Here is a 27,880-nt window from a genome sequence, read left to right on the forward strand (position 1 = left end):
ATTAAACAGACAAGAAACATAAGACACAGTTTCCCAGGTCGATAGACACATTTGCAATATTTTAAAACTTTTTACAAACAACATGCGTTAAATTAGAACGTTGAAAAGCTGCAGAGGTGGGCGAATTCTTTCTAAGGTTAATTGGGAATCAATTGAAACCCATCAACTTGAAAATGTGCATCCCTTGCCCACCTCTCTGCAAACACCAAATTCCACAGGGAAGAATCCCTGAACAAAGCCTGCTGTTAGATTTAACACCAGGAAACCCCTGAGTAACTGAAAACCGTCGTGAAACTCAAAACCCGACACTTCAGGTGAACCGTGACGCTGAGCAGTGTCTGTGAACTTGCTGGAGACCTTGCAGTGTTTCTATTCCAAGGAAGGTGTGGTGTGGAGGAGAGCGCGCTGGATCCAGTCCTCCTTGTGAGTGCCGTCGCAGTAAGGCGGCCTCTTGGTCTGCTTGCAGCCGCAGAGGAAGACGGTCTCCGCATTCTCCAGTCGGAACCGCACGGGGTCCGGAGCCTGAGGGACAGACTTGTGGCTGCCGTCACAGAACGGCTGAGGAGAAGGGAAAAAGAATAAAAGCTGCACAGTTAGAGCCCTGGAGTCACACAGTGTGGAAACAGGCCCTTCGGCCAAACTAGCCCGTGCTGACCCGTCCAGAAATGGGGCAACTGGTTGTCTGATATGGTTTTGAGTATAGGAGCAGGGAGGTTCAACTGCAGTTGTACAGGGTCTTGGTGAGACCACACCTGGAGTATTGCGTACAGTTTTGGTCTCCTAATCTGAGGAAGGACATTCTTGCCATAGAGGGAGTACAGAGAAGGTTCACCAGACTGATTCCTGGGATGGCAGGACTTTCATATGAAGAAAGACTGGATAGACTCGGCTTGCACTCGCTAGAATTTGGAAGATTGAGGGGGGATCTTATAGAAACTTACGAAATTCTCAAGGGGTTGGACAGGCTAGATGCAGGAAGATTGTTCCCGATGTTGGGGAAGTCCAGGACAAGGTGTCACAGAGTAGTGAATCTCTGGAATTCTCTGCCACAGAGGGTAGTTGAGGCCACAGTTCATTGGCTATATTTAAGAGGGAGTTAGACGTGGCCCTTGTGGCTAAGGGGATCAGGGGGTATGGAGTGAAGGCAGGTACGGGATACTGGGTTGGATGATCAGCCATGATCATATTGAATGGCGGTGCAGGCTCGAAGGGCCGAATGGCCTACTCCTGCACCTAGTTTCTAAGTATCTACGTATCTATGGTTTTAGTGTGCGGGTGGCTCGAGAATGTACAAACTCCGTACAGACGGCACCGGGAGTCTGGTTCGTACCCGGGTCCCTGGCGCTGTGAGGCAGCAACTCTACCGCTGCGCCACCGTGCCTTCCCACAGGAACCTCATCATTGTGAATGCTGGAGGTATGCGTTTTCACACTTCTGTACCTTTTCATTTTTAGTTTAGAGAAGGTACAGCATGGAAACAGGCCCTTCAGCCCCACCGAGTCCACCATCACCACACACTGACACACTGTCCCACTACGGCGGGACTCAGCACGGCGGGAGGGCCTTCACCTGAAGGCAGCTCAATTGCACCTTCTTTTAAATAGCCAAAAATAATTTTAACCAATTATTTACAAAAATGATTTGAACAATACGAAATACAAACAAACCCACCGCCATAATACAAAGTAAAACCAATACTCTTAAATATTATATAACTATTTCATAATCCTTGTTATGGATAAATTCCACCCCACCCGCAGAGAGAGATAGACAGAGCGACAAAGAGACAGAGAGACAGACAGAGAGACAGAGAGAGAGACAGAGACAGAGAGAGAGAGAGGGACAGAGAGACAGAGAGAGAGACGAGAGAGAGAGAGACAGAGAGACAGAGAGACAGAGAAACAGAGAGACAGAGACAGAGAGACAGAGAGACAGAGAGACAGAGAGACAGAGAGACAGAGAGACAGAGAGACAGACAGAGAGAGAGAGAGAGAGAGAGACAGACAGAGAGAGAGAGAGAGAGAGAGAGAGACAGACAGGCAGACAGACAGAGAGACAGAGAGAGAGAGAGAGAGAGACAGAGAGACACAGAGAGAGACAGAGAGAGACAGACAGAGAGACAGAGAGACAGAGAGACAGAGAGACAGAGAGACAGACAGACAGACAGACAGACAGACAAACAGAGAGACAGAGAGACAGAGAGACAGACAGAGACAGACAGAGAGACAGAGAGACAGAGAGAGAGAGATATTTGTTGTACATGTCGAAATTTACTGGATGTGTCATGGGACGGCAGGAGACAAATCATTTGCACGCCTCGATGTGTAATCGTTGCTTAAGGGACCGGCTCAACGCTTCAAAGGAATATTTAAATGCAGATTACTTTCCTTTGATACTTAGATTTAACTGAAAGTGCCATCCACATGCAACTCATCCACTTGCACAGTGAAGTTTCCTTGGTTTTATTCATATTTGAACAATAATTTATAATTTTTTGGCAGTCATGTTCATCGTTAATTTTTCTAATGCGCAATCTTTAGCAGACAGGGTAGGGGGTGCGTGGGTTCTGTCTGTATCATGGTAGATCTATTATTAGTTTGTGGTTGGTGATACTATCGACTGCCTTTAAACTGAATTTATTGAGAGAAGTCGGTTTAGTTGCTACAGACTGCAAGACAGAGAGACAGACAGAGGCAGACGGAGAGAGGCAGACAGAGAGAGGCAGACAGAGAGAGGCAGACAGAGAGAGAGGCAGACAGAGACAGGCAGACAGAGAGAGGCAGACAGAGAGAGAGAGGCAGACAGAGAGAGAGAGGCAGACAGAAAGAGAGAGGCAGACAGAGAGAGAGGGCAGACAGAGAGAGGCAGACAGAGAGACAGAGAGAGAGAGAGAGAGAGAGAGGGAGACAGAGAGAGGCAGAGAGAGAGGCAGACAGAGAGAGGGAGACAGAGAGAGGCAGACGAGGCAGAGAGGCAGACGCAGAGAGGCAGACGCAGAGAGGCAGACGCAGAGAGAGGCAGACGCAGAGAGGCAGAGCAGAGAGGGGCAGAGAGGCAGAGAGAGGCAGGCAGAGGAGGCAGAGAGAGAGAGACGCAGAGAGAGGCAGACGAGAGAGGCAGACGGAGGAGACAGAGAGAGAGAGGGCAGAGGCAGAGAGAGAGGGGCAGACGAGAGAGAGGCAGAGGAGAGGGGCAGAGAGAGAGAGAGAGAGGGACGGAGAGAGGAGAGGCAGACAGGCGGAGAGAGGCAGAGAGAGAGAGAGGCAGACGGAGAGGAGGGCAGGGACAGAGAGGGCAGACGACAGAGAGGCAGACAGAGAAGAGAGAGAGGGAGGGGAGAGAGAGGGGGCAGACAGAGAGAGGGCAGGGCAGAGAGAGAGGGGGACAGAGAGCGAGACAGGGAGAGAGAGAGAGGGACACAGACAGAGAGAGAGAGAGAGAGAGAGAGAGACAGAGAGAGGCAGACAGACAGAGACAGAGAGAGCGAGAGAGAGAGACAGAGCGAGGGACAGAGAGAGGGAGGAGACGGAGAGAGAGAGAGAGAGAGGGAGAGACAGAGAGAGGGGGCAGAGGGAGAGAGAGAGAGGCAGAGGAGGGGACAGACAGAGAGAGGGCAGACAGAGGGAGGGCAGAGAGGGGCAGAGAGAGAGGGGCAGAGAGAGAGAGGGGCAGACAGAGAGGGGCAGACAGAGAGGGGCAGACAGAGAGGGGCAGACAGAGAGAGGCAGACAGAGAGAGGGCAGACAGAGAGAGGCAGACAGAGAGAGGCAGACGGAGAGAGGCAGACAGAGAGGGCAGAGAGAGATGGGCAGACAGAGAGAGGGCAGGGAGAGAGAGAGGGGGGCAGGGGCAGGGAGAGGGCAGACAGAGAGAGGGCAGACAGAGAAAGGGCACGCAGAGGGGGGGCAGACAGAGAGAGGCAGACAGAGAGAGAGGCAGACAGAGAGAGAGAGACAGAGAGAGAGGCAGAGAGAGAGAGAGGCAGAGAGAGAGAGGCAGAGAAGAGAGAGAGAGGCAGAGAGAGAGGGAGAGAGGGAGAGAGAGGCAGAGAGAGAGAGAGAGAGAGAGAGAGAGAGAGAGAGAGAGAGAGAGAGAGAGAGGGAGAGAGAGAGAGAGAGAGAGAGAGAGAGAGGCAGACAGAGAGAGAGAGAGACAGAGAGAGAGAGGCAGAGAGAGGCAGACAGAGAGAGGGGCAGACAGAGACGGGCAGACAGAGACGGGCAGACAGAGAGGGGCAGACAGAGACGGGCAGACAGAGACGGGCAGACAGAGAGGGGCAGACAGAGAGGGGCAGACAGAGAGGGGCAGGCAGAGAGAGGCAGACACAGAGAGGCAGACGGAGAGAGGCAGACGGAGAGAGACAGATATTTCGGAGTTTAGGAATAATACTCAGCCTTAAAGCTCCATACAGCAGGTTGTACCAAAAGGATGGCTGCCTGAACTCACCTAAACCAACCCACCTGCAGAACCAGATCACAGCAAGAACTCCATGGTTTAATAGGACACGGTGGCGCAGCGGTAGAGTTACTGCCTTGCAGCATCAGAGACGCGGGTTCGATGCTGGCTACGGGAGCTGTCTGTTTGAAGTTTGTACCCTCTCCCCGTGACCACGTGGGTTTTCTCTGGGTGCTCCGGTTTCCTCCCACACTCCAAAGTCGAAACTTGAGATTGGAACTATGAAATACTGAAGGGGACGGGCGAGGGGGGATTCTGTTTCCACATGAAAAGGTTGTCAGAGTGGGAGCAAGTCAACTCTTGCAGCTACTGAAGTCAGGCCAACCTCCGTGGGCAAGACAACATTAAATAAATACTCAAAAGAAAATTCGAGGAAATGGAAGTGGGATGAGAGTAGAACAGCTCTGTTGAACGGAAAACTGAATGAGTGCCTCTGTGCTGTATTTGTTTGTAAGATGATAGTGCTTCTCATAATTGGCACATAATAAACATCATGCCTTTCCCTTTAGTTTAGTTTAAAGATACAGCGCGGAAACAGGCCCTTCGGCCCACCGAGTCCGCGCCGACCAGCAGTCCCCGCACATTAACACTATCCTACACACACACTAGGGTTTATTTAGCGTTTACACCAAGCCAATTAACCTACAAACCTGTACGTCTTTGGAGTGTGGGAGGAAACCGAAGATCTCGGAGAAAACCCACGCGGGTCACGTGGGGGAACGTAGAAACGCGGTGCGGGCAGCGCCCGTGGTCTGGATCGAACCCGGGTCTCTGGCGCCGTGAGGCAGCAACTCTACCGCTGCGCCACCGTGCTTCTTTGACGATGCCAACATTAATAAGCCACTAAATTATCATAACAAGATTCAAAGAATAGTACAACACAGGAACAGGCCCAGCGACCACGTTGTTGATCCGTGCGTGATATGATGCCAAGTTAAACTAGTCTCCTATGTCAGCGCCTGAACCGTATCTAAACTAGTCTCCTCTGTCAGCGCCTGGATCGTATCGCTTTTCAGAGCCCCCGCAACGGCTGGAATCGCGGGGTTTAACGGACTCGGAGCTGGGCCTTACATCGCCCAGCGCGGCTTAAAGGGCCCCGGAACTTACCATCGCCCGCCGGGGGCTTCAACATCGTGAGCGCCAGTCGCCTCGACGCTGCGGTTGGACTGCTGGACCGCGGGAGAAGAACAAAGGGAAACATAGAAACATAGAAATTAGGTGCAGGAGTAGGTCATTCGGCCCTTCGAGCCTGCACCGCCATTCAATACGATCATGGCTGATCATCCAACTCAGTATCCCGTACCTGCCTTCTCTCCATACCCTCTGATCCCCTTAGCCACAAGGGCCACATCTAACTCCCTCTTAAATATAGCCAATGAACTGTGGCCTCAACTACCCTCTGCGGCAGAGAGTTCCAGAGATTCACCACTCTGTGTGAAAAAAGTTCTTCTCATCTCGGTTTTAAAGGATTTCCCCCTTATCCTTAAGCTGTGACCCCTTGTCCTGGACTTCCCCAACATCGGGAACAATCTTCCTGCATCTAGCCTGTCCAACCCCTTAAGAATTTTGTAAGTTTCTATAAGATCCCCCCTCAATCTCCTAAATTCTAGAGAGTACAAACCAAGTCTATCCAGTCTTTCTTCATAAGACAGTCCTGACATCCCAGGAATCAGTCTGGTGAACCGTCTCTGTACTCCCTCTATGGCAAGAATTTCTTTCCTCAGATTAGGAGACCAAAACTGTACGCAATACTCCAGGTGTGGGCTTGCCAAGACCCTGTACAACTGCAGTAGAACCTCCCTGCTCCTATACTCAAATCCTTTTGCTATGGAAAGCTAACATACCATTCGCTTTCTTCACTGCCTGCTGCACCTGCATGCCTACTTTCAATGACTGGTGTACCATGAAACCCAGGTCTCGCTGCATCTCCCCTTTTCCTAGTCGGCCACCAGAGATAAGACTTTTGTCTTCCATCACAGTCACAGTCTCAGCAGGTCGCCGAAAAATTTGTCAACATGTTGAAAATCCAGCGGTGACCAGAAAAAGGTACGACTCTTTGGGCGACTACTCACGACCAAACAGGCGTCACTCTGAGAAAAACCGCGTAAGTGGGACAGGCCCTTTATAAAAACATATAAAATTCTTAAGGGACTGGATGGGCTAGATGCAGGAAAAATGTTCCCGATGTCGGGGGAGTCCAGAACCAGGGACCCCAGTTTAAGAATAAGGGGTAGTCCACTTGGGACTGAGATGAGGAAAAACATTTTCATGCAGAGAGTTGTGAATCTGTGGAATTCTCTGCCCCAGAAGGCAGTGGAGGCCAATTCACTGGATGTTTTCAAGAGAGAGTTCGATACAGCTCTCAGGGCTAACGGAATCAAGGGAAGTGGGGAGAAAGCAGGAACGAGGTCTTGATTTTGGATGATCAGCCATGATCATATTGAATGGCGGTGCTGGCTCGAAGGGCCGAATGGCCTCTACTCCTGCACCTATTGTCCATTGACCTGCCAACGTTTTCAGCCATAATTATTTGAGGTTGCTCTGAGAGTGAATGCCAAAGCTGCTGCAGGGAAGGAAGCCTGTCCACTTGCCACACCGCTACACACACACACACATACACACACACACACACAGTTACATGAACACACACACACACACACACACACACAGTGTAACATGAACACACACACACGCACAGTGTAACATGAACATGAACACACACACACGCACACTGTAACATAAACACACACACACACACGCACAGTGTAACATAAACACACACACACGCAGTGTAACATGAAACACACACACACGCACAGTGTAACATGAACACACACACACACACGCACAGTGTAACATGAACACACACACACACACAGTGTAACATGAACACACACACACACACACGCACAGTGTAACATGAACACACACACACACACGCACAGTGTAACATGAACACACACACACGCACAGTGTAACATGAACACACACACACACACACGCACAGTGTAACATGAACACACACACACACACGCACAGTGTAACATGAACACACACACACACACACGCACAGTGTAACATGAACACACACACACACGCACAGTGTAACATGAACACACACACACACGCACAGTGTAACATGAACACACACACACGCACAGTGTAACATGAACACACACACACACACAGTGTAACATGAACACACACACACACACGCACAGTGTAACATGAACACACATACACACACGCACAGTGTAACATGAAAACACACACACGCACAGTGTAACATGAACACACACACACGCACAGTGAAAAAAAAACACACACACACACACGCACAGTGTCACATGAACACACACACACACACACAGTGTAACATGAACACACACACACGCACAGTGTAACATGAACACACACACACACACACGCACAGTGTAACATGAACACACACATACACACGCACAGTGTAACATGAACACACACACACGCAGTGTAACATGAACACACACACACACACGCACAGTGTAACATGAACACACACAGTGTAACACACGCACACACAGTGTAACACGCACACACACACAGTGTAACACGCGCGCGCGCACACACACGCACAGTGTAACACACACACACACACACACGCACAGTGTAACATGAACACACACACACACACGCACAGTGTAACAAGAACACACACACACACACGCACAGTGTAACATGAACACACACACACGCACAGTGTAACATGAACACACACACACACGCACAGTGTAACATGAACACACACACACACGCACCGTGTGTAACATGACACACACACACACACACGCACAGTGTAACATGAACACACACACACGCACAGTGTAACATGCACACACACACACACGCACACTGTAACATGAACACACACACACACACGCACAGTGTAACATGAACACACAGTTACATGAACACACACACACACACACACACACACACACACACACACACACACACACACACACACACACACACACACACACACACACACACACACACAGTGTAACATGAACAAAATGCATCTGGTAGTGTTCAGTCCTGTCTCTACATTCCTTGTGGAAAGTGTTCTAGTCTCCATCAGGTGTATAAAATCCAAGCCAAAAAATGCTTCAAAGCCTGCTAATAAATGCAACAAGCGCGCATTTCTTCGAACAAGTTGTGTCCCCCTCCTCTCCCCCCAAATAGAATTCATTCCCTTCCAGTGCATGTCGAAATTGTGGTTAAAAAAACACAAAACTGGGCCACTTAAACTATTCCCAAAGTCACCTAGACCACAATTTGTTGGATCGGAGATGTGTGTGCTTCTGTGTATAGAAGTGTAAAAGGGTCAGTTCATGGAACTGGGACGATGTCTTTGTAATGTGGGGTGTAACACAACTGCATTACCCTGCTGCACCGACAAACAGTTCAATTAATGGCACATTAAATGAAGTTATAAAAACAAATCAAAACTGTTTAAAATGTCCTTTTGCCAATAAACCCCATGAATTGACTAATTAGAGTCATAGAGTTATGTGTTGTGGAAACAGGCCCTTCGGCCCCACCCTGGGCAGCACGGTGGTAGAGTTGCTGCCTCACAGCGCCAGAGACACTGGTTTGAAGCTGATTACCAGTGCCGTCTGTACGGAGTTTATACGTCCCCTCCCCCAGGGGCGGAAAACCCAGGGGGACACGTCCCCCCCATGTTTTGAGAGGTGGGGGACATCCTCCCCCAAGTTTTTGTAATCCCGATTTTAAAATCTCCACTTTTAGCGCTGGATTGAGCCTCCGAAGCCTCGCGCGTATGAGTGTACACATGCCAAAAATTGTGTCCCCATCCCCTCCATGTTTTGATAGTGAGTTCCGCTCTTGCCCTCCCCCCCCCGGGACCACGTGGGTTTTCTCCAGGCGCTTCGGGGTTTCCTCCCACACTCCAAAGACGTGCAGGTATGAAGGTTAATTGGCTTTTAGTGTTAGTGTTTAGGATAATGCTAGTGTACAGGGACCGCTGGCCAGCGCAGGCTCGGTTGGCTGAAGGGCCTGTTTCCGAGCCGTATATATCTCTAAACTAAACTTGGCCGCGCCGGTAAAAACGTGGGCCGGTCTCCGCAACAGCGGCAGCCGTGTTAGTTCGCAACCCGGGGCACAAGTCTCTCTCACGTCAGACCCAAGTAGAAAGAGCTTGCCGCAATGAATGGACTATTGACCTGATCTCGGTGACCTTGACAGTGGGTCTGTGAAGAGAGGCAAATGAATCAGCAATGCTGCTCTGTGTTCTTCAGTGACCCCCCCCTCCCTCCCCTCCCCCTTGCTACATGTCCCTACACAGAGTGAAAATAAGCCCTTTGGCTCAACTAGTCCATGCCGACCAGGATGCCCCATCTAAGCTAGTCCCATGTGAAACAATTCTAACTCTTGACACCAATGTACAGTGCAACTGAACACACAGCAAGATTTCCTGTGCTTGCTATTTTTTCTTTAGCAAAATCAAAATATCTTTCTCTTAGTGACTTGCATGTTGTAAAACATCTCAAGATTCTTTGCAGCTGGTTGATGAAAGCCGCACATTAACTCCACAGCCCAGAGACTTCAAGAGTCTCAGCCACTGTTTATTCTCCATATGAGGTGACTCCAACTCACACCATTAATATGTCCTTCATTTCTTTATTTTCCTCATTCAAATGTTTATCCAACTTCCCCTTAAGGACGACCACGGTGTTTGTCTGAACCGCTCCTTCCAAGTTCTCACCGGCTAATTTGGGAGGAGGTGAGGTGAGAGAGGTTGTCCCCAGTGTGGAAAAGTGCTGGGAAAAAGGGGGGTGAGACAGTTGCCAGAGAAGGGTGGAAAGACAACAGCAGCAAAAACCCAAATTGGTCCTTTTTGGGAGGATCAGCGTGGTGGCCCAGCGGTAGAGTTGCTGCCTCATAGCCCTTGCAGCACCAGAGACCCGAGTTCGATCCCGACTACGGGTGCTGTCTGTACGGAGTCTGTGCGTTCTCCCCGTGAGTTTTCCCAAGAGATCTTCGGTTTCCTCCCACACTCCAAAGACGTACAGGCTTGTAGGCTAACTGGCTTGGTACACAGTAAGTGTAAACCAATCTTCCCTAGTGTGTGTAGGGTAGTGTTAGTGTGCGGGGATCGCTGGTCGGCGCGGACTCGGTGGGCCGAAGGGCCTGTTTCTGCGCTGTATCTCTAAACTAAATTAAACTTTTATGATCAGATGCACGACAATCACTCCCGTCCTGTTGGGTTGAAAGGGACATGTTATCAACACCCATGGAGATGGAGTAGACAAACGCCGCATCTGCTCCCAGGATGAGACGTTCCATACCAGGGCATCGGAAATGTCCTCGTTCTTCAGGGAACGGGGATTCCCCTCCGCCACCATAGATGAGGCTCGCACCAGGGTCTCATCCATACCACGCAACACTGCTCTCTCTCCCCATCCCTGCACTCGCAAATAAGGGCAGAGTCCCCTTAGTCCTCACCTTTCACCCCACCAGCCGGCAAATACAACACATAATCCTCCGCCATTTCCGCCACCTCCAACGTGACCCCACCACTCGCCACATCTTCCCATCTCCCCCCATGTCTGCCTTCCGCAAAGACCGCTCCCTCCGCAACTCCCTTGTCAATTCTTCCCTTCCCTTTCTCCAGCAATTTTGTGTACCTCCCATGGAGATGGAATTGGCTTTGGTGAGGTCGGGCAGGGGGTAGGTAGTAGTGTCTTTAAAGACTTTACTTGGTCTTTTGAAGTGCACTTTTAAAATTATGTCGACCAAAAGCGTTGACGTTTAGAATACTTCCAGTTTTGAACAAATCAGTAGGAAGCACAGCAAGCGCTTGGGGATTAGAGGTCAGAGTGCAGGGCTAGGGCAAGCGACACACACCTTGGTAGCCGGATAATTTAAATTTAACTTGAAGCAAATCGAAGGTTTAGTTTCGAGATACAGCGCGGAAACAGGCCCTTCGGCCCGTCAAATCCGCACCGACCAGCGATCCCCGCACACCTATCCTACACACAGCTAGGGGCAATTTTACATTTACACCAAGCCAATTGACCGACAAGCCTGGACGTCTTTGGTGAGTGGGAGAAAACCAAAGAAAACCGACGCGGGTCTCGCGGGGAACGTATAAAACTGCGCACGTAGACGGGATCGAACCCGGCACTCTGGCGCTGTGAGGCAGCGACTCTACCGGCTGCGCCACGAATAAAGGTTAACAGAGCAGAGGCATTGGTGAGACCAAATTGGAGTATGGTGTACAATTTTAGTTTCGCCCAATTATAGGAAGCGCGTCAACAAAATAGGGCCCGTACAATCCGCAGGAGATTATACTAGAATGTTGCCTACACACAACTAGGGGCAAGTTACATTCGATAAGCCAAATAACCGACAGGTCTTTATTCTCTGGAGAGAGGGAGAAAACCAAAGGGGGGACCCACGCGAGGTCTTTAAATGATGAGAGGTATAGACACTGCGCCCGATAGACGGGACAAACCTTTTCCCTTGCGCGGTAGGGCAGCGACTCAAACAAGAGCCACAAATAACTGGTATGTTAGAATTCAGGGCAAAAGTTTTTGGGTATAGGAGGGGGAACTTCTTTACTGCAGTGGTAGCGGTGTGGAATGAGCACACCTGGAGTATTGGAGTACAGGTTTTGGTCTTTAAAATCTGAGCCAGACATTATATGGATGAGAAGGGAATGGAGGGTTATGGTATGAGTGCAGGCTGGTGGGACTAAGGGATGTCAAAATTTGTTCGGCATGGACTTGAAGGGCCGGATGGACCTCGGTTTATGCTGTAATCTCTATATGGTAGAAGGTAGATTGAGGGGGGGGGGGGGGTTTGAAGGTGTACATACCTGTTTCTGACTGTGCCCACAAGCACACCAACCGTACAGCTTATTTGCTTCGAGGTCCACTTTAAAGGGAAGTTTGGCAGCAACGACACCCCCCTTTGTTGCTGCCGAGGTACAGTGCCGGCAGCTTCTCATCTACGCTTGGAAGAGAGGAAATAGTTACAACACCTGTTGGTGGTTTTTTCAGTTCAGTCAAGTTGACTTTATTGTCACGAGGTACAGTGAAAACCTTCTGTTGCGTGCTGTCTAGTCAGCAGGGGGTATGGAGACAAGGCAGGTACAATCGACTGATTGTAGTGTATCAGCCGTGATATAGGGAATGGCAATAGACAATAGGTGCAGGAGTAGGCCATTCGGCCCTTCGAGCCAGCACCGCCAATTTCAATGTTTCTCTGTTTCTAAAGGTTAACAGAGTAGAAGGCAAAAGGGGGGGGGGGTTGAAGGTGTACATACCTGTTTCTGACTGTGCCCACAAGCACACCAACCATACAGCTTATGCTTGGAGGTCTCACTTGAAGGGAAGTTTGGCAGAACGACCTGCCCCCACCGCCTGCCGAGGCAGAGAGTGCCACAGACTCACCGCTACGCTGTGAGAAAAAGTGTTTTAGTTACAACACCGTTCTGGTGTGGCTTTTTCAGTTTCAGTCAACTGTGGCACCTGGTTATGGACTCCCCCACAGTGGGAACCTTCTGTTTCCTGCCTCTAGTGTGTCCAAGCCCCTAACAATCATATGTTTCAATGAGAGCCCTCTCATCCTTCTAAACTCCAGAGTGTACAAGCCCAGCTGCTCCATTCTCTCATCATTTGACAGTCCCGCCATCCCGGGAATTAACTTTGTAAACCTACGCTGGGCTCCCTCAATAGCAAGAATAGACCTTCCTCAAATTAGGGGACCAAAAACTGCACACAATAATCCAGGTCAGCTCCCCCATATCCCCTGACTCCGCCATTTTTAAGAGCCCTATCTAGCTCTCTCTTGAAAGCATCCAGAGAACCCGCCTCCACCGCCCTCTGAGGCAGAGAATTCCACAGACTCACCACTCTCTGGGAGAAAAAGTGTTTCCTCGTCTCCGTTCTAAACGGCTTACTCCTTATTCTTAAACTGTGGAATAACGTTGAGTGCAAGGCAAAGCCAGCAAAGTTCGATCAAGGATAGTCCGAGGGTCACCAATGAGGTAGATGCTGTCTGGTTGTGGTGGTTGGTTTTGATATTGAAGCGATTATTTCATTCGTCACAAATGATGTCACATGAGTTGTCTTGTGTGCCAGATAGGGGTCCACCACCAATTTTGCCGGCGATTGCCAATTTCGACATTCGCCAGAACATTCCAGTACCGTTGGACTAGAGGCCGTGACCTCTGTTGGTTAGGCTAAACGGATAATCCAGCAAGGATAAGGGGGAAGTCTTTTGGGACCGAGATGAGAATATTATTTTTCACACAGAGAGTGGTGAATCTCTGGAACTCTCTGCCACAGAAGGTAGTTGAGGCCACACAGTTCATTGGCTATATTTAAGAGGGAGTTAGATGTGGCCCTTGTGGCTAAAGGGGTCAGGGGGTATGGAGAGAAGGCAGGTACAGGATACTGAGTTGGATGATCAGCCATGATCATATTGAATGGCGAATGGTGTCGGCTCGAAGGGGCCGAATGGCCTCTACTCCGGCACCTATTGTCTATGTTTCTATGAACTAAGGGTGCCGGAAAAAAAGTACGGATCTGCATAAGCAAAGTTATTCTGAAGTAGGGTTTCGGCTTGAAACGTTGCCTATTTCCTTCGCTCCATAGATTTTTTTATTTCAAAATTTCGGCCCGAAAGACTTTATTCAATTGAAAATAGACTTTATTCAATTGATAAATATATACAATTCCTGAACCATTCAAACAAACAAAATTCATCCGACATTTTCGGAGATTATACAACTCCTTCGCTCCATAGATGCTGCTGCACCCGCTGAGTTTCTCCAGCATTTTTGTGTACCTTCGATTCTGCAGTTCCTTCTTAAACAAAGTTATTGTTTGTAAAAACATTAAGCAAAGATAAAACATAAGTTTATACAGAACACCATGTTCCTACAGAATAGTTGCTACTTATTGTCAAAGATTGCAACAGTCTCTAATGTGTAAAACAAATCAGATTCAGATTCAATTTTAATTGTCATTGTCAGTGTACAGTACAGCGACAACGAAATGCATTTAGCATCTCCATTGAAGAGCGACATAGCAAACGATTTGAATAAATAATAATACGTGTCCGGGGGGGGGTGGTGATTGGCAGTCACCGAGGTACGTTGTTGAGTAGAGTGACAGCCGCCGGAAAGAAGCTGTTCCTCGACCTGCTGGTTCGGCAACGGAGATACCTGTAGCACCTCCCGGATGGTAGGAGGGTAAATCATCTTCGATGTGTCAAGAATGTTCAAGAGTCTCACTGGGAGTCATTGACCCGAGTCATGAAGAGATGTTGGAGAGAGGCCTTCTAAATAGCCTGCAGATGCTGGTTTAAATTGCAGACACAAAAGTCTCAAGAAGGGTCTCGACCCGAAACGTCACCCATTCCTACTCTCCAGAGATGCTGCCTGTCCCGCTGAGTTACTCCAGCTTCTTGCGTCTAGTCTCATCCAAGCGGCAGGTTTTTAAAGATGCCTTAAGGGGTTGGACAGGCTAGATGCAGGAAGATTGTTCCTGATGTTGGGGAAGTCCAGGACAAGGGGTCACAGTTTGAGGATAGAGGGGGAAATCCTTTAGGACCGAGATGAGAAAAACATTTTTCACACAGAGTGGTGAATCTCTGGATCTCTCTGCCACAGAGGGCAGTTGAGGCCACAGTTCATTGGATATATTTAAGAGGGAGTTAGATGTGGCCCTTGTGGCTAAAAGGATCAGTGGGTATGGAGAGAAGGCAGGGATGGGATACTGAGTTGGATGATCAGCCATGATCATATCGAATGGCGGTGCAGGCTCGAAGGGCCGAATGGCCTACTCCTGCACCTATTTTCTATGTTTCTATGAACTAAGGGTGCCGGAAAATCGGTGGCGGATCTGCATGAGCAAAGTTATTCTGAAGAAGGGTTTTCGGCTCGAAACGTTGCCTATTTCCTTCGCTCCATGCAAAGAGTTGAACAATCTCCACTATAGGAAATAGGCAACGTTTCGGGCCGAAACCCTTCCGGGTTTCGGCCCGAAACGTTGCCCATTTCCTTCGCTCCATAGATGCTGCCTCGCCCTTCTAAATTCTAGCGAGTACAAGCCGAGTCTATGAAAGTCCTGACATCCTGAATGGCCTACTCCTGCACCTATTTTCTATGTTTCTCTGGTCCGTCGTTCCACGGCCTATGAAGAGCTTTTGAACCTATAATCTTAAATAATTCTGATGTGAAGCAGAATCTTATTGATAACCCCCATATGTTGCTTTCTTTATATCTGCAGGAATAGGAACGGCAATTGGAATCTAAAGTGTGTAGGAAGTAACGACAAATGCTGGTTTAAAGCAAAGCTGGACTATCTCTGCGGGTCAGGCAGCATCTCTGGAGAAAAGGAATCAGACACATTTCGGGTTGAGACACTGCTTGAGAAGGAGGGTCTGAAGAAGGATCTCGACATCTCTTCAGCGTCTCTTCTTCCTGAGGAGACTGAAGAAGGTCCATCTGTCTCCTCAGATCCTGGTGAACTTCTACCGCTGCACCATCGAGAGCATCCTTACCAACTGCATCACAGTATGGTATGGCAACTGCTCTGTCTCCGACCGGAAGGCATTGCAGAGGGTGGTGAAAATTGCCCAACGCATCACCGGTTCCCCGCTCCCCTCCATTGAGTCTGTCCAAAGCAAGCGCTGTCTGCGGAGGGCGCTCAGCATCGCCAAGGACTGCTCTCACCCCAACCATGGACTGTTTACCCTCCTACCATCCGGGAGGCGCTACAGGTCTCTCCGTTGCCGAACCAGCAGGTCGAGGAACAGCTTCTTTCCGGCGGCTGTCACTCTACTAAACAACGTACCTCGGTGACTGCCAATCACCACCCCCCCCCCCCCGGACACTTATTATTATTTATTCAAATCATGTGCTATGTCGCTCTTCAAGGGAGATGCTAAATGCATTTTGTTGTCTCTGTACTGTACACTGACAATGACAATTAAAATTGAATCTGAATCTGAATCTGAATCTGACCCGAAACGTCACCTGTCCCTTGGTGCAGCCAGTCAGTAAGCTCTCTACCATACACCTATCATCCATCACACCATATCTTATCCCCTCTGCCATCTGGGAAGAGGTACATGAGCACCAGCTGCAAAACCAGCAGGATGCCCCACAGCTTCTTCCCACAGGCAATAAGACTGGTTAACGGACTGTGTCCCCTCCCCATATATCATACACCAACACATCTAACCTCGCCCATACTTTCACAGCCAGGCCCCTGTCAAAGCAAAGCCACTGTTTGGTCTGCATGTCTGTTTTTATTTAAATTTAAATTAGATATGGCAATTTTAATTTTTAAAGCTATATGTATTTATTCTGTTTTTATTAACCGCACTGATGGGAACTGATTGAGAAACATTTTTTTGGTTTCGTCTGTGTATGTAAGTACTCAGTTAAAATGACATGAACGTAAATACTGAATACTGAATACACCTGTAGAGGTTCCATGGGGTATTTGTCAACATACCAGGACTCCTCAATCTCCTAAGGAAGTAGAGATATTGCTTTCCCTCCCCACCCCATTCTTAGTTGAGAGGGGAAGATAGATCAGCCATAATAGAGGGAGTACAGAGAAGGTTCACCAGACTGATTCCTGGGAAAGTAGGCATGCAGGTGCAGCAGGCAGTGAAGAAAGCGAATGGTATGTTAGCTTTCATAGCAAAAGGATTTGAGTATAGGAGCAGGGAGGTTCTACTGCAGTTGTACAGGGTCTTGGTGAGACCACACCTGGAATATGCGTACAGTTTTGGTCTCCGGATCTGAGGAAGGACATTATTGCCATAGAGGGAGTGCAGAGAAGGTTCACCAAACTGATTCCTGGGATGTCAGGACTTTCATATGAAGAAAGACTGGATAGACTCGGCTTGTACTCGCGAGAATTTTGAAGATTGAGGGGGGATCTTATAGAAACGTACAAAATTCTTAAGGGGTTGGACAGGCTAGATGCAGGAAGATTGTTCCCGATGTTGGGGAAGTCCGGGACAAGGGGTCACAGTTTGAGGATAAGGGGGAAATCCTTTAGGACCGAGATGAGAATTTTTTTTTTCACAGTTGGATTACTGAGTTGAATGGCGGTGCAGGCTCAAATGGCCTACTCCTGCACTTAGCTCAGCAGGTGCGGCAGCATCTATGGAGCGAAGGAAATAGGCAACGTTTCGGGCCGAAACCCTTCTTCAGACTTTGCCTATTTCCTTCGCTCCATAGATGCTGCTGCACCCGCTGAGTTTCTCCAGCAGTTTTGTCTACCTTCGATTCTCCAGCATCTGCAGTTCCTTCTTGTACCTCTCTGTAGACTTGCTGTGTGTCTGAAGTAAACTAACAACTAAAGCAGGCAAATGGAAAATAATTTACCAGAGTATTAGCTCCGGAGACAACGTGGAAATCAAACATAGCAGAGAAGGGGAGATTTTAATTAAAAAATACTAGTAAAAAATATTAAGTTGTGAGGAGATTATGTAAAGGAAGCCTTTAATGATATTTGCAACCAACCTTAACATCTGAAAGCCCTTTCTCAATTTCTGTACAACACAGCTAAGAGAACGGAGATAGCCAGCCAGACACTCATGTTTATATTTTCTGTGCCAAGTAGACATGGCCTGCTTTTTATTATCTCGTCTGCATTTCAAATGGTGTTACAGGAGTTCACTTTAAGCTCAAGACCCCAATGAAAGTCTGGGGCTATATTGGTGCTGGTATAGGTTTATTATTGCCACTTGAATAATCTGATATGGTTAAAAATATTTTGTTTGCGTGCTATCAAATTAGATCTGGTCACGCTATACGCAAGTACCATAGAGGGAGTACAGAGAAGGTTCACCAGACTGATTCCTGGGATGTCAGGACTTTCATATGGAGAAAGACTGGATAGACTCGGCTTGTACTCGCTAGAATTTAGAAGATTGAGGGGGGATCTTATATAAACTTGCAAAATTCTTAAGTGGTTGGACAGGCTAGATGCAGGGAGACTGTTCCCGATGTTAGGGAAGTCTAGAACAAGGGGTCACAGTTTAAGGATAAAGGGGAAATCCTTTAGGACCGAGATGAGAAAAACATGTTTTTGAATCTCTGGAACTCCCTGCCACAGAAGGTAGATGAGGCCAGTTCATTGGCTAGATTTAAGAGGGAGTTAGATGTGGCCCTTGTAGCTAAAGGGATCAGGGGGTATGGAGAGAAGGCAGGTACAGGATACTGTGTTGGATGATCAGCCATGATCATATTGAATGGCGGTGCAGGCTCGAAGGGCCGAATGGCCTACTCCTGCACCTATTTTCTATGTTTCTATGTTTCTACAATCAAACCATAATGCAAGTACAACTGGAAGAATAAAGAAAAATATACCAGAGTGCACGCAGTAGTCAAGGTGTGAATAAGGGTTTTGGCCTGAAACGTTGCCTATTTCCTTCGCCCCATAGATGCTGCCTCACTCGCTGAGTTTCTCCAGCGCTTTTGTCTACCGGAATGCACATTGCAGCGTTACAGTTGCAGGGGAAAATGTCCAATGTCCGCAATGAGGTAGGTTGGAAGATCGAAACTCCACATGAGTTTAGGGGAGGATCGTTCAGTAACAGTGGGGAAGACGCTATTCCAAGGACTGGTGGTGCCTGCTTTTAAACTTTTGTATCTTCTGGCCAGCTCGAGTAGCGAAAAGAAGGAACAACAACGAGTTAAAAAAAGAGCCTTAATTATGTTGCCCGCTTTCCAGAGCTGTAGTGTGGATGGAGTATATGGTGGAGCATCTGATGTGCGAGATGGGATGGGCTACAACTCTGTAGTTCCTGCAGAACTGTTCGCAAACCAAGCAATGATTGCAACGTCAATGTGGTGTTTGGGTATGTGGTCCTTCTCATGGTGGGTGGGTCACCTGTTCACAAGTGCCAGGAGCATAATTAGGCCATTCGGCCCATCAAGCCTACGGAGCCCATCATGGCTGACCTATCTTTCCCCCTCAACCCCATTCTCCTGCCTGCTCCCCATGACCCTGACACCCCTACTAATCAAGAATCTATCAATCTCCACCTTCAAAATATTCATTGACTCGGCCCCCAATACCAACTGTGGCAATGAATTCCACCCTTTGATGAAAGAAATTCCTCCTCATCTCCTTTCTAAAGGGACGTCCTTTTATTCTGAGGCTATGGACTCTGTCCTAGACTCTCCCACTAGTGGAAACATCCTCACTGCATCCACTCTATCCAAGCCTTTCACTATTTGGTAAGTTTCAATGTGGTTCCCCCTCATCCTTCTAAACTCCAGCGAGTACAGACAGTCCCAGTGCCGTCAAACGCTCATCATATGTTAACCCAATCGCTCCTGGGATCAACCTCCTCTGAACCCTCTCCTATGCCAGCATATTCCTTCTTCAGATAAGGGGCCCCATAACTCTCCTTACTCTGACAAACAAAATCTCTGCCTGTTCTCCTGACACTGAGACTTCCACGACATTGATTGAGATGGAACATGGATAGATGACGTTTTAGGTCGGGACACTTCTAACCGAACAAGGGTCTCGACCAGAAACGTCACCCATTCCTTCTCTCCACAGATGCTGCCTGTCCCGCTGAGTTACTCCAGCATTTTGTGTCGGTCTTATGTTTAAAACTAATAACTGTCCCAGACTCAACTTCCTTGAAACCAAAGATAATTCTGAACTTTTGTCTGCAAAACTGTTTTCTATTTTAACTCCGGAAAGGCCAGTCTCAAACTTTAAAAAAATAAAAACATAGCCCCTTGAGCCCAAACATTATAATCAGTGAAAATAGTTCTCCCTACCCACTCATTCCTCATAATCTTTAAAACTAATCAAATTATTCCCTTTTTGAATTCCACACATAGCATTCATAGTTGGGTAATCTTCATTTAGTTTAGAGATACAGCGTGGAAACAGGCCCTTCAGCGGCAGCACGGTGGCGCAGCGGTAGAGTTGCTGCCTCACAGCGCCAGAGGCTTGGGTTCCCTCCCGTCTACGGGTACCGTCTGTATGGAGCTTGTACGTTCTCCCCGTGGCCTGCATGGGTTTTCCCCGGAATATCCGGTATCCTCCCGCACTCCAAAGCCGAAAAAGTTTGTAGGTTAATTGGTTTGGGAAAATTGTAAATTGTAAAGCGCAGACAAGGGAAGAGATTTAACTGTTTATTCGCCTTCCATCACAGTGAGGAATGTGGAGGGGTCACTGTGGTGGAATGTGTTTTGTGTGTTCCGTTGCTTTTTATTGGTATGGCTGTTTGGCAAATGAAATTCCTTGTATGTTGCAAAACATACTTGGCTAATAAAGCATTATTGTGTGTGTGTGTGTGTGTGTGTGTGTGTGTGTGTCTGTGTGTGTGTGTGTATGTGTGTGTCTGTGTGTGTGTGTCTGTGTGTGTGTATGTGTGTGTGTGTGTGTGTGTGTGTGTGTGTCTGCGTGTGTGTGTCTGTGTGTGTGTGTGTGTGTCTCTGTGTGTGTCTGTGTGTGTGTGTCTCTGTGTGTGTGTGTGTGTGTGTGTGTGTGTGTGTGTGTGTGTGTGTGTGTGTGTGTGTGTGTGTGTGTGTGTGTGTGTGTCTCTGTGTGTGTGTGTGTGTCTCTGCGTGTGTGTGTGTCTGTGTGTGTGTGTGTGTCGTGTGTGTGTGTGTGTGTGTGTCTCTGTGCGTGTGTGTGTGTGTCTGTCTGTGTGTGTGTGTGTGTGTCTCTGTGTGTGTCTGTGTGTGTGTCTGTGTGTCTGTGTGTGTCTCTGTGTGTGTGTGTCTCTGTGTGTGTAGGATAGTGTTAATGTGCGTTGATCGCCGGCCAGCGCAGACTCGGTGAGCTGAAGGGCCTGTTTCCGCACTGCATCTCCAAACTAAACAGTGTATCCAATGCTACATCCTGACTGCTGCCTGTATCCATGTTGACATATACTTGGGACAGATAGCAAAATGTAAAATCTCACAGATGGGGGTGCAGAAGAGGGAACAGATGGTTGGGAGGGTGTTTCATGTTTAACACACCAGAGGGTTTTGGATGACCTCCATAAACCCTGAGAGCATAGATCAAACAGTCTACAAAGACCAGCCAAAACCATTCGAGCGGCAATTCTGAACCCACTCCAAAATCAAAAAGCCTGTGCCCTTTCACATTCCCATCTCGTATCTGAATTTTCTTCACCCCCAGCCATTGTGGCATTTTACCTAGAGCAAGGACTTTCAATTTCTCCATCATTTTAGACTTGGTGGACGGCAGACAAGAGGAGCTGAAGGCTTGGCGGAGCGCTGTACCGGGAGGGAGCTATCGGAGACGTCAGATGGTGGCCGACTTGGAAAAGGGGAGATGCAGCGAGATCTGGGTGTCATGGTACACCAGTCATTGAAAGTAGGCATGCAGGTGCAGCAGGCAGTAAAGAAAGCGAATGGTATGTTAGCTTTCATAGCAAAATGATTTGAGTATAGGAGCAGGGAGGTTCTACTGCAGTTGTACAGGGTATTGGTGAGACCACACCTGGAATATTGCGTACAGTTTTGGTCTCCGAATCTGAGGAAGGACATTATTGCCATAGAGGGAGTGCAGAGAAGGTTCACCAAACTGATTCCTGGGATGCCAGGACTGTCTTATGAAGAAAGACTGGATAGACTTGGTTTATACTCTCTAGAATTTAGGAGATTGAGAGGGGATCTTATAGAAACTTACAAAATTCTTAAGGGGTTGGACAGGCTAGATGCAGGAAGATTGCTCCCGATGTTGGGGAAGTCCAGGACAAGGGGTCACACAGCTTAAGGATAAGGGGGAAATCCTTTAAAACCGAGATGAGAAGAACTTTTTTTTCACACAGAGAGTGGTGGAACTCTCTGCCACAGAGGGTTGTCGAGGACAGTTCATTGGCTATATTTAAGAGGGAGTTACATGTGGCCCTTGTGGCTAAGGGGATCAGAGGGTATGGAGAGAAGGCAGGTACAGGATACTGAGTTGGATGATCAGCCATGATCATATTGAATGGCGGTGCTGGCTCGAAGGGCCGAATGGCCTACTCCTGCACCTAATTTCTATGTTTCTATGATCAGCCATGATCATATTGAATGGCGGTGCAGGCTCGAAGGGCTGAATGGCCTACTCCTGCACCTATTTTCTATGTTTCTATGTTTCTAAACGGCGTGGGACGATAGCAGGGTGAACCGGAGTAATGCCTCCAGCTGCAGGTTCCAAGGTAGGCTGCAGGAGGCAGGCACCCCCCGGAACACGAAGATGGCCGGGACGAGGCGAGGCGAGGGAGGTCAGTTTGCGGGATGATCTGGTCAAAATCAACGGAGAAAGGCCCTGCAGGAGAAGGCCCGAGGCTGATCAGGAACGGGAACTACTCTAGTAGACCGAGCACACAGATAGACCAAACTTTGCAAATGGCACCAACAGGTGGACCGGCATTTGCATGCGTAAATCAGCTAAAATTATTTCAAAGTGCTGTTGCACGTGTGACACTATTGAAGAGTGCGGTAAAATAATGGTGAGTTCAAACCTCGTTCTTTCCCCAGCGGGTAGAGAATCTTTGGAATTCAGTAATCTCGTGAAAGTGGGACAACTTTTTCCACACAGAGGGTAAGTGGAGACAGTTGCCAGAGTAGGTGGTGGAGGCGGTTATTCACAGGTTTTCGCACGAAGGGATTTTTTTTGTTTTTAAAACATGAAATTATTATTGTCGACATGAACCACACTTGGGTTCGGAGAGGGGCTTGGAATTGGAATCATAACTTGCATTCATAGAAACATAGAAAACAGGTGCAGGAGTAGGCCATTCGGCCCTTTGAGCCTGCACCGCCATTCAATATGATCATGGCTGATCAACCAACTCAGTATTCTGTACCTGCCTTCTCTCCATACCCCCTGATCCCTTTAGCCACAAGGGCCACATCTAACTCCCTCTTAAATATAGCCAATGAACTGTGGCCTCAACTACCTTCTGTGGCAGAGAATTCCACAGATTCACCACTCTCTGTGTGAAAAATGTTTTACTCATCTCGGTCCTAAAAGATTTCCCCCTTATCCTTAAACTGTGACCCCTTGTCCTGGACCTCCCCAACATCGGGAACAATCTTCCTGCATCTAGCCTGTCCAACCCCTTAAGAATTTTGTAAGTTTTTATAAGAACTGCAGATGCCCGTTTACACCAAAGATAGACACAAAATGCTGGAGTAATTCGGCGGGGCCAGACAGCATCTTTGGAGAGAAGGCAGCATTGCAAATGCATTGCTAGTATTTATTTCAAGGGGGTTAGAATACAAAAACGGAGATGTAATGCTGAGGCTCTATAAGGCGCTGGTCAGGCTGCATTTGGAATATTGTGAGCAATATTCTGGGGGCAGTCTGCCTGTCGGTTGAACCCAATCCAATAAATGGTCCTTCATCGATGGGTTGCAGGTGGAGGGAGTCAACAGCTTCAAGTTCCTTGCTGGGCGTGCATAACTCTGAAGATCTGTCCTGGGGCCAGCGGAATGATGCAATCATACAGACAGGGCCGGATTTAGATGAAGAGAGGCCCTAGGCTATTCCACTTGTGAGGCCTCTCCCAATCCCCTATGTAAGGCCCCTCCCAATCAGCCTATAGGTAAATCCAGCCCTGCCGAGGCCCCCCTAGATCTCGAGGCCTTAAGCTTAAGCTTGTGAAGCCCATACGTAAATCCGGCCCTGCATACAGAAAGCCCATCAACGCCTCTTACTTCCTTAGAAGATTGAGGTGACTGTACATCGACAGACACTTCCTTGAACTTCTGCAGGTGTAGGGCAGCGAGCACGCACACACACTGGTTGCCCCGTGGACTGGTTCGGCAACTTGAACAAGGAACGGCAAAGACTGCAGAACTGGTGAGCATTGCCCAGTCCAACACAGGTGCTGATCTCCCCACCATCAAAGAGTTCTTCTGCAGGAGATGCAGCCTCGTGAAAGGGCAGCCAGCATCGTCAAAGACCCACACCACCCCTGATCACACTCTCATTTCACTCTTACCATCGGGGGGGAGTCTGAAGACTGTGGCCATCAGGTTCAAAAATAGTTTCTTCCCAATAGCCATCAGGCTCTTGAACACGGCACAACACTTTAGTTTAGTTTAGTTTAGAGATACAGCGTGGAAAAGACAGGCCCTTCGGCCCATCGGGTCCGTACCGACCAGCGACCCGCGCACATTAACACGAGGGACAATTTTTATATTTACCGAGCCAATTAACCTACATACTTGTACGTCTTTGGAGTGTGGGAGGAAACCAAACCTCTCTGAGGAGACCCAAGCTTGGCTGCACCAAGCTTCAGCGAGTCCCTTAGCACGTACTCCTGCAGTCTGCAGTGGGCCAGTCGGCAACGTTCCCTGACGGACCACTCGCTCCGCTGGGTGGTGAGCAACGCTCGGGCAGACCAAAGAGCGTCTTTGACCGAGTTGATGACCCTCCAGCAGCACTCGATGTCAGTCTCTGAATGTGTCCCTGGGAACAGTCCGTAAATCACAGAGTCCTCTGTGACGGAGCTGTTCGGGATAAATCGTTCCAGGGACCCTTGCATACCTCTCCAGACTCTTTTTGCAAATCCACACTCTGCAAAGAGGTGGGCAACCGTCTCCTCTCCACCGCAACCGTCTCCTCTCCACCACAACCGTCTCCTCTCCACCGCAACCGTCTCCTCTCCACCGCAACCGTCTCCTCTCCACCGCAACCGTCTCCTCTCCACCGCAACCGTCTCCTCTCCACTGCAACCGTCCCGGGGGCAGCGTGCACTCTTTGAACGTACAAACTCTGTACAGACAGTGCCCGTAGTCGGGATCAAACCCGGGTCTCCGGCGCTGCATACGCTGTAAGGCAACAACTCTACCGCTGCGCCACCGTGCCGCCCTGAACAACTACAAACTATCTCCGGTTGGACTAATGATTTTGAACCTTTTTTGTTTTTGCACATATCTAGGTTACTGATTCATTGATGTTTTGATTGTTGAATATTGTCTGCAGCTTGTATTGTTTAACAGGCCTGTATGCCGCTGCAAGCAAGTACTACATTTCTGGGATGTCAGGACTGTCTTATGAAGAAAGACTGAATAGACTTGGTTTATACTCTCTAGAATTTAGAAGATTGAGAGGGGATCTTATAGAAAGTTACAAAATTCTTAAGGGGTTGGACAGGCTAGATGCAGGAAGATTGCTCCCGATGTTGGGGAAGTCCAGGACAAGGGGGTCACAGCTTAAGGATAAAGGGGAAATCCTTTAAAACCGAGATGAGAAGAACTTTTTTCACACAGAGAGTGGTGAATCTCTGGAACTCTCTGCCACAGAGGGTAGTTGAGGCCAGTTCATTGGCTATATTAAGAGGGAGTTAGATGTGGCCCGTGTGGCTAAGGGGATCAGAGGGTATGGAGAGAAGGCAGGTACGGGATACTGAGTTGGATGATCAGCCATGATCATATTGAATGGCGGTGCAGGCTCGAAGGGTCGAATGGCCTACTCCTGCACCTAATTTCTATGTTTCTATGTTACATTGTCCTGCCGTCAGTACATATGCCAGTTAAACACTCTTGACTCTAGCAAGCACTTTGTCCATGGACTGAGACCATTCCAATTCCAAATCGATGGATGGTTGAGGTTTATTGTCATCACCACAAGTACCAAGGTACAGTGAAAGGCTTTTGTTTGAGGGCTGTCAACATTGAACATACCAGATAGAGTGAGGAGAAAAATACCAGAATGTAAATTTAGTTTCTCAACATTGTGGCATTGCAGCTCCAGAGAAAACGATGAGCTAGATTGGACAATCAGGATTGGGCAGGAAACCGGAGCACCTGGAGAAAACCCACACGGTCACAGGAAGAAGGCGCAAACTCTGTACAGACAGCGCCCGTAGTCAGGATCAAACCCGGGTCTCGGGCGCTGTCGGGCAACTCCACCGCTGAGCCACTGTTCCACCCAATGTACGTATAGTATTTTCGCTGACTACGTAGCATGCAGCAAAAAGCTTTTCCCTGTACGTTGATACACATAACAATAAACTAAACTGACAGGGCATAGCTAAACGGCTCACAGTCAAAGCGTGGACAACCCCGACATATAGGGATAAGGGGGATGTCTTTTAGGACCGAGATGAGAAAAAACATTTTCTTCACACACAGAGAGTGGTGAATCTCTGGAATTCTCTGCCACAGAAGGTAGTTGAGGCCACAGTTCATTGGCTATATTTAAGAGGGAGTTAGATGTGGCCCTTGTGGCTAAAGGGATCAGGGGGTATGGAGAGAAGGCAGGTACAGGATACCGAGTTGGATGATCAGCCATGATCATATTGAATGGCGGTGCAGGCTCGAAGGGCCGAATGGCCTCTACTCCTGCACCTATTTTCTATGTTTCTATGTAACGTCAGAACCTGGCCAACAAACAGATTGGGAATGAGGAGGAATTTCTTTAGTCAGAGGGTGGTGAATCTGTGGAATCCATTGCCACGGAATGCTGTGGAGGCCAAGTCAATGGACATTTTTAAGGCAGAGAGATATATATAGGTAGATTATTGATTAATACGGGTGTCAGGGGTTATGGGGAGAAGGCAGGAGAATGGGGTTAGGAGGGAGAGATAGATCAGCCACGATTCAATGGAAGAGTAGACTTGATGGGCCGAATGGCCTAATTCTGCTATGAATTTGGCATGCAGAACTTCCAGGCTCACCCATCCTGACCAAACGCCCACCTGTCTGCAGGTACTTCAGCAGCCACCCAGCACAGTATTTAGAGGTCACCTTCCACCCCCAGGGGGTTGGTTGCTGAGAGTGAGAGAGGTCTAGCACAGGGTATGTATTTGCAATGCCCCAGCCCAGCCCAGCCCAGTCATTTACCTGCATTCTCGGTGCAAGGAGCGCCACTCTCACAACCAGGGCAACACTCATTCTGGGAGAAGGGCAGGGTTTGCAACTTGAAGGTTCTCTTGCATTGAGACCCCGGGCCAGGACAAGCACCGGACCAAAATAATCTTTGCACCGGACAAAGTACAAGTACAAAATGCAGCCGGAAGAAATTGCTGCAAAGTCCGCCCCCTACTTATTTCTTTTGGTTCCCGGGTCATCAGTTCCCAGTCCAAAAAAAAAATCCATGTCGCTGGAAAGCAAAGATTATCTAGGATCTTTGCTGGAAAGTGTTCTGCAGAATTAAATCTGTCTCTGTGCATTTAATTTATCCGCAATTAAATGCAATTAAACAAGAAATCCTGTCGCCTCCCACACTTTGCACTACAATGCATCAGTCCCTTATTAACCTGCAGAGTCAGTCAGTCAGTCAGTCAATGAGTGTCGAAGGCAAAGATCCTATAGCTATGAAAGGATCTTTGGTCGAAGGTACACAAACATGCTGGAGAAATGCATAGATGCTGCTGCACCCGCTGAGTTTCTCCGGCATTTTTGTCT

General features: G+C 48.5%; 1 protein-coding gene across 2 annotated transcripts; it reads right to left on the reverse strand.

Moving 5' to 3' along the window:
- Positions 1-33: 33 nt before the first annotated feature.
- Positions 34-27,507, reverse strand: LOC129710100 (CDGSH iron-sulfur domain-containing protein 3, mitochondrial-like). Of its 2 annotated transcripts, none has more exons than XM_055656820.1 (3): positions 27,317-27,507; positions 12,338-12,474; positions 34-558 (listed from the first exon to the last, which is right to left on the reverse strand). In XM_055656820.1, the coding sequence occupies exons 2-3, from the start codon at positions 12,467-12,469 to the stop codon at positions 370-372; spliced, it is 321 nt and encodes a 106-aa protein (XP_055512795.1). In that variant the 5' UTR covers positions 12,470-12,474; positions 27,317-27,507; the 3' UTR covers positions 34-369. The 2 variants fall into 2 exon arrangements, with proteins under 2 accessions (XP_055512795.1, XP_055512794.1); XM_055656819.1 differs by having other exon boundaries at positions 12,338-12,469; positions 27,317-27,506.
- Positions 27,508-27,880: the final 373 nt, after the last annotated feature.

This window comes from Leucoraja erinacea, chromosome 27, assembly GCF_028641065.1.
Source record: "Leucoraja erinacea ecotype New England chromosome 27, Leri_hhj_1, whole genome shotgun sequence".
Taxonomy (NCBI): Eukaryota; Metazoa; Chordata; class Chondrichthyes; order Rajiformes; family Rajidae; genus Leucoraja; species Leucoraja erinaceus.

Bases quoted from the DNA above. Each gene is read 5' to 3' on its own strand.
- LOC129710100 (XM_055656819.1), bottom strand. From the start codon at position 27,367: ATGAGTGTTGCCCTGGTTGTGAGAGTGGCGCTCCTTGCACCGAGAATG. The intron at 12,470-27,316 runs GTAAATGACTGG...TTCCAAGCGTAG, and splicing joins TCCTTGCACCGAGAATGCAG to ATGAGAAGCTGCCGGCACTG. The intron at 559-12,337 runs GTATGTACACCT...CCTTCTCCTCAG, and splicing joins GTGGGCACAGTCAGAAACAG to CCGTTCTGTGACGGCAGCCA.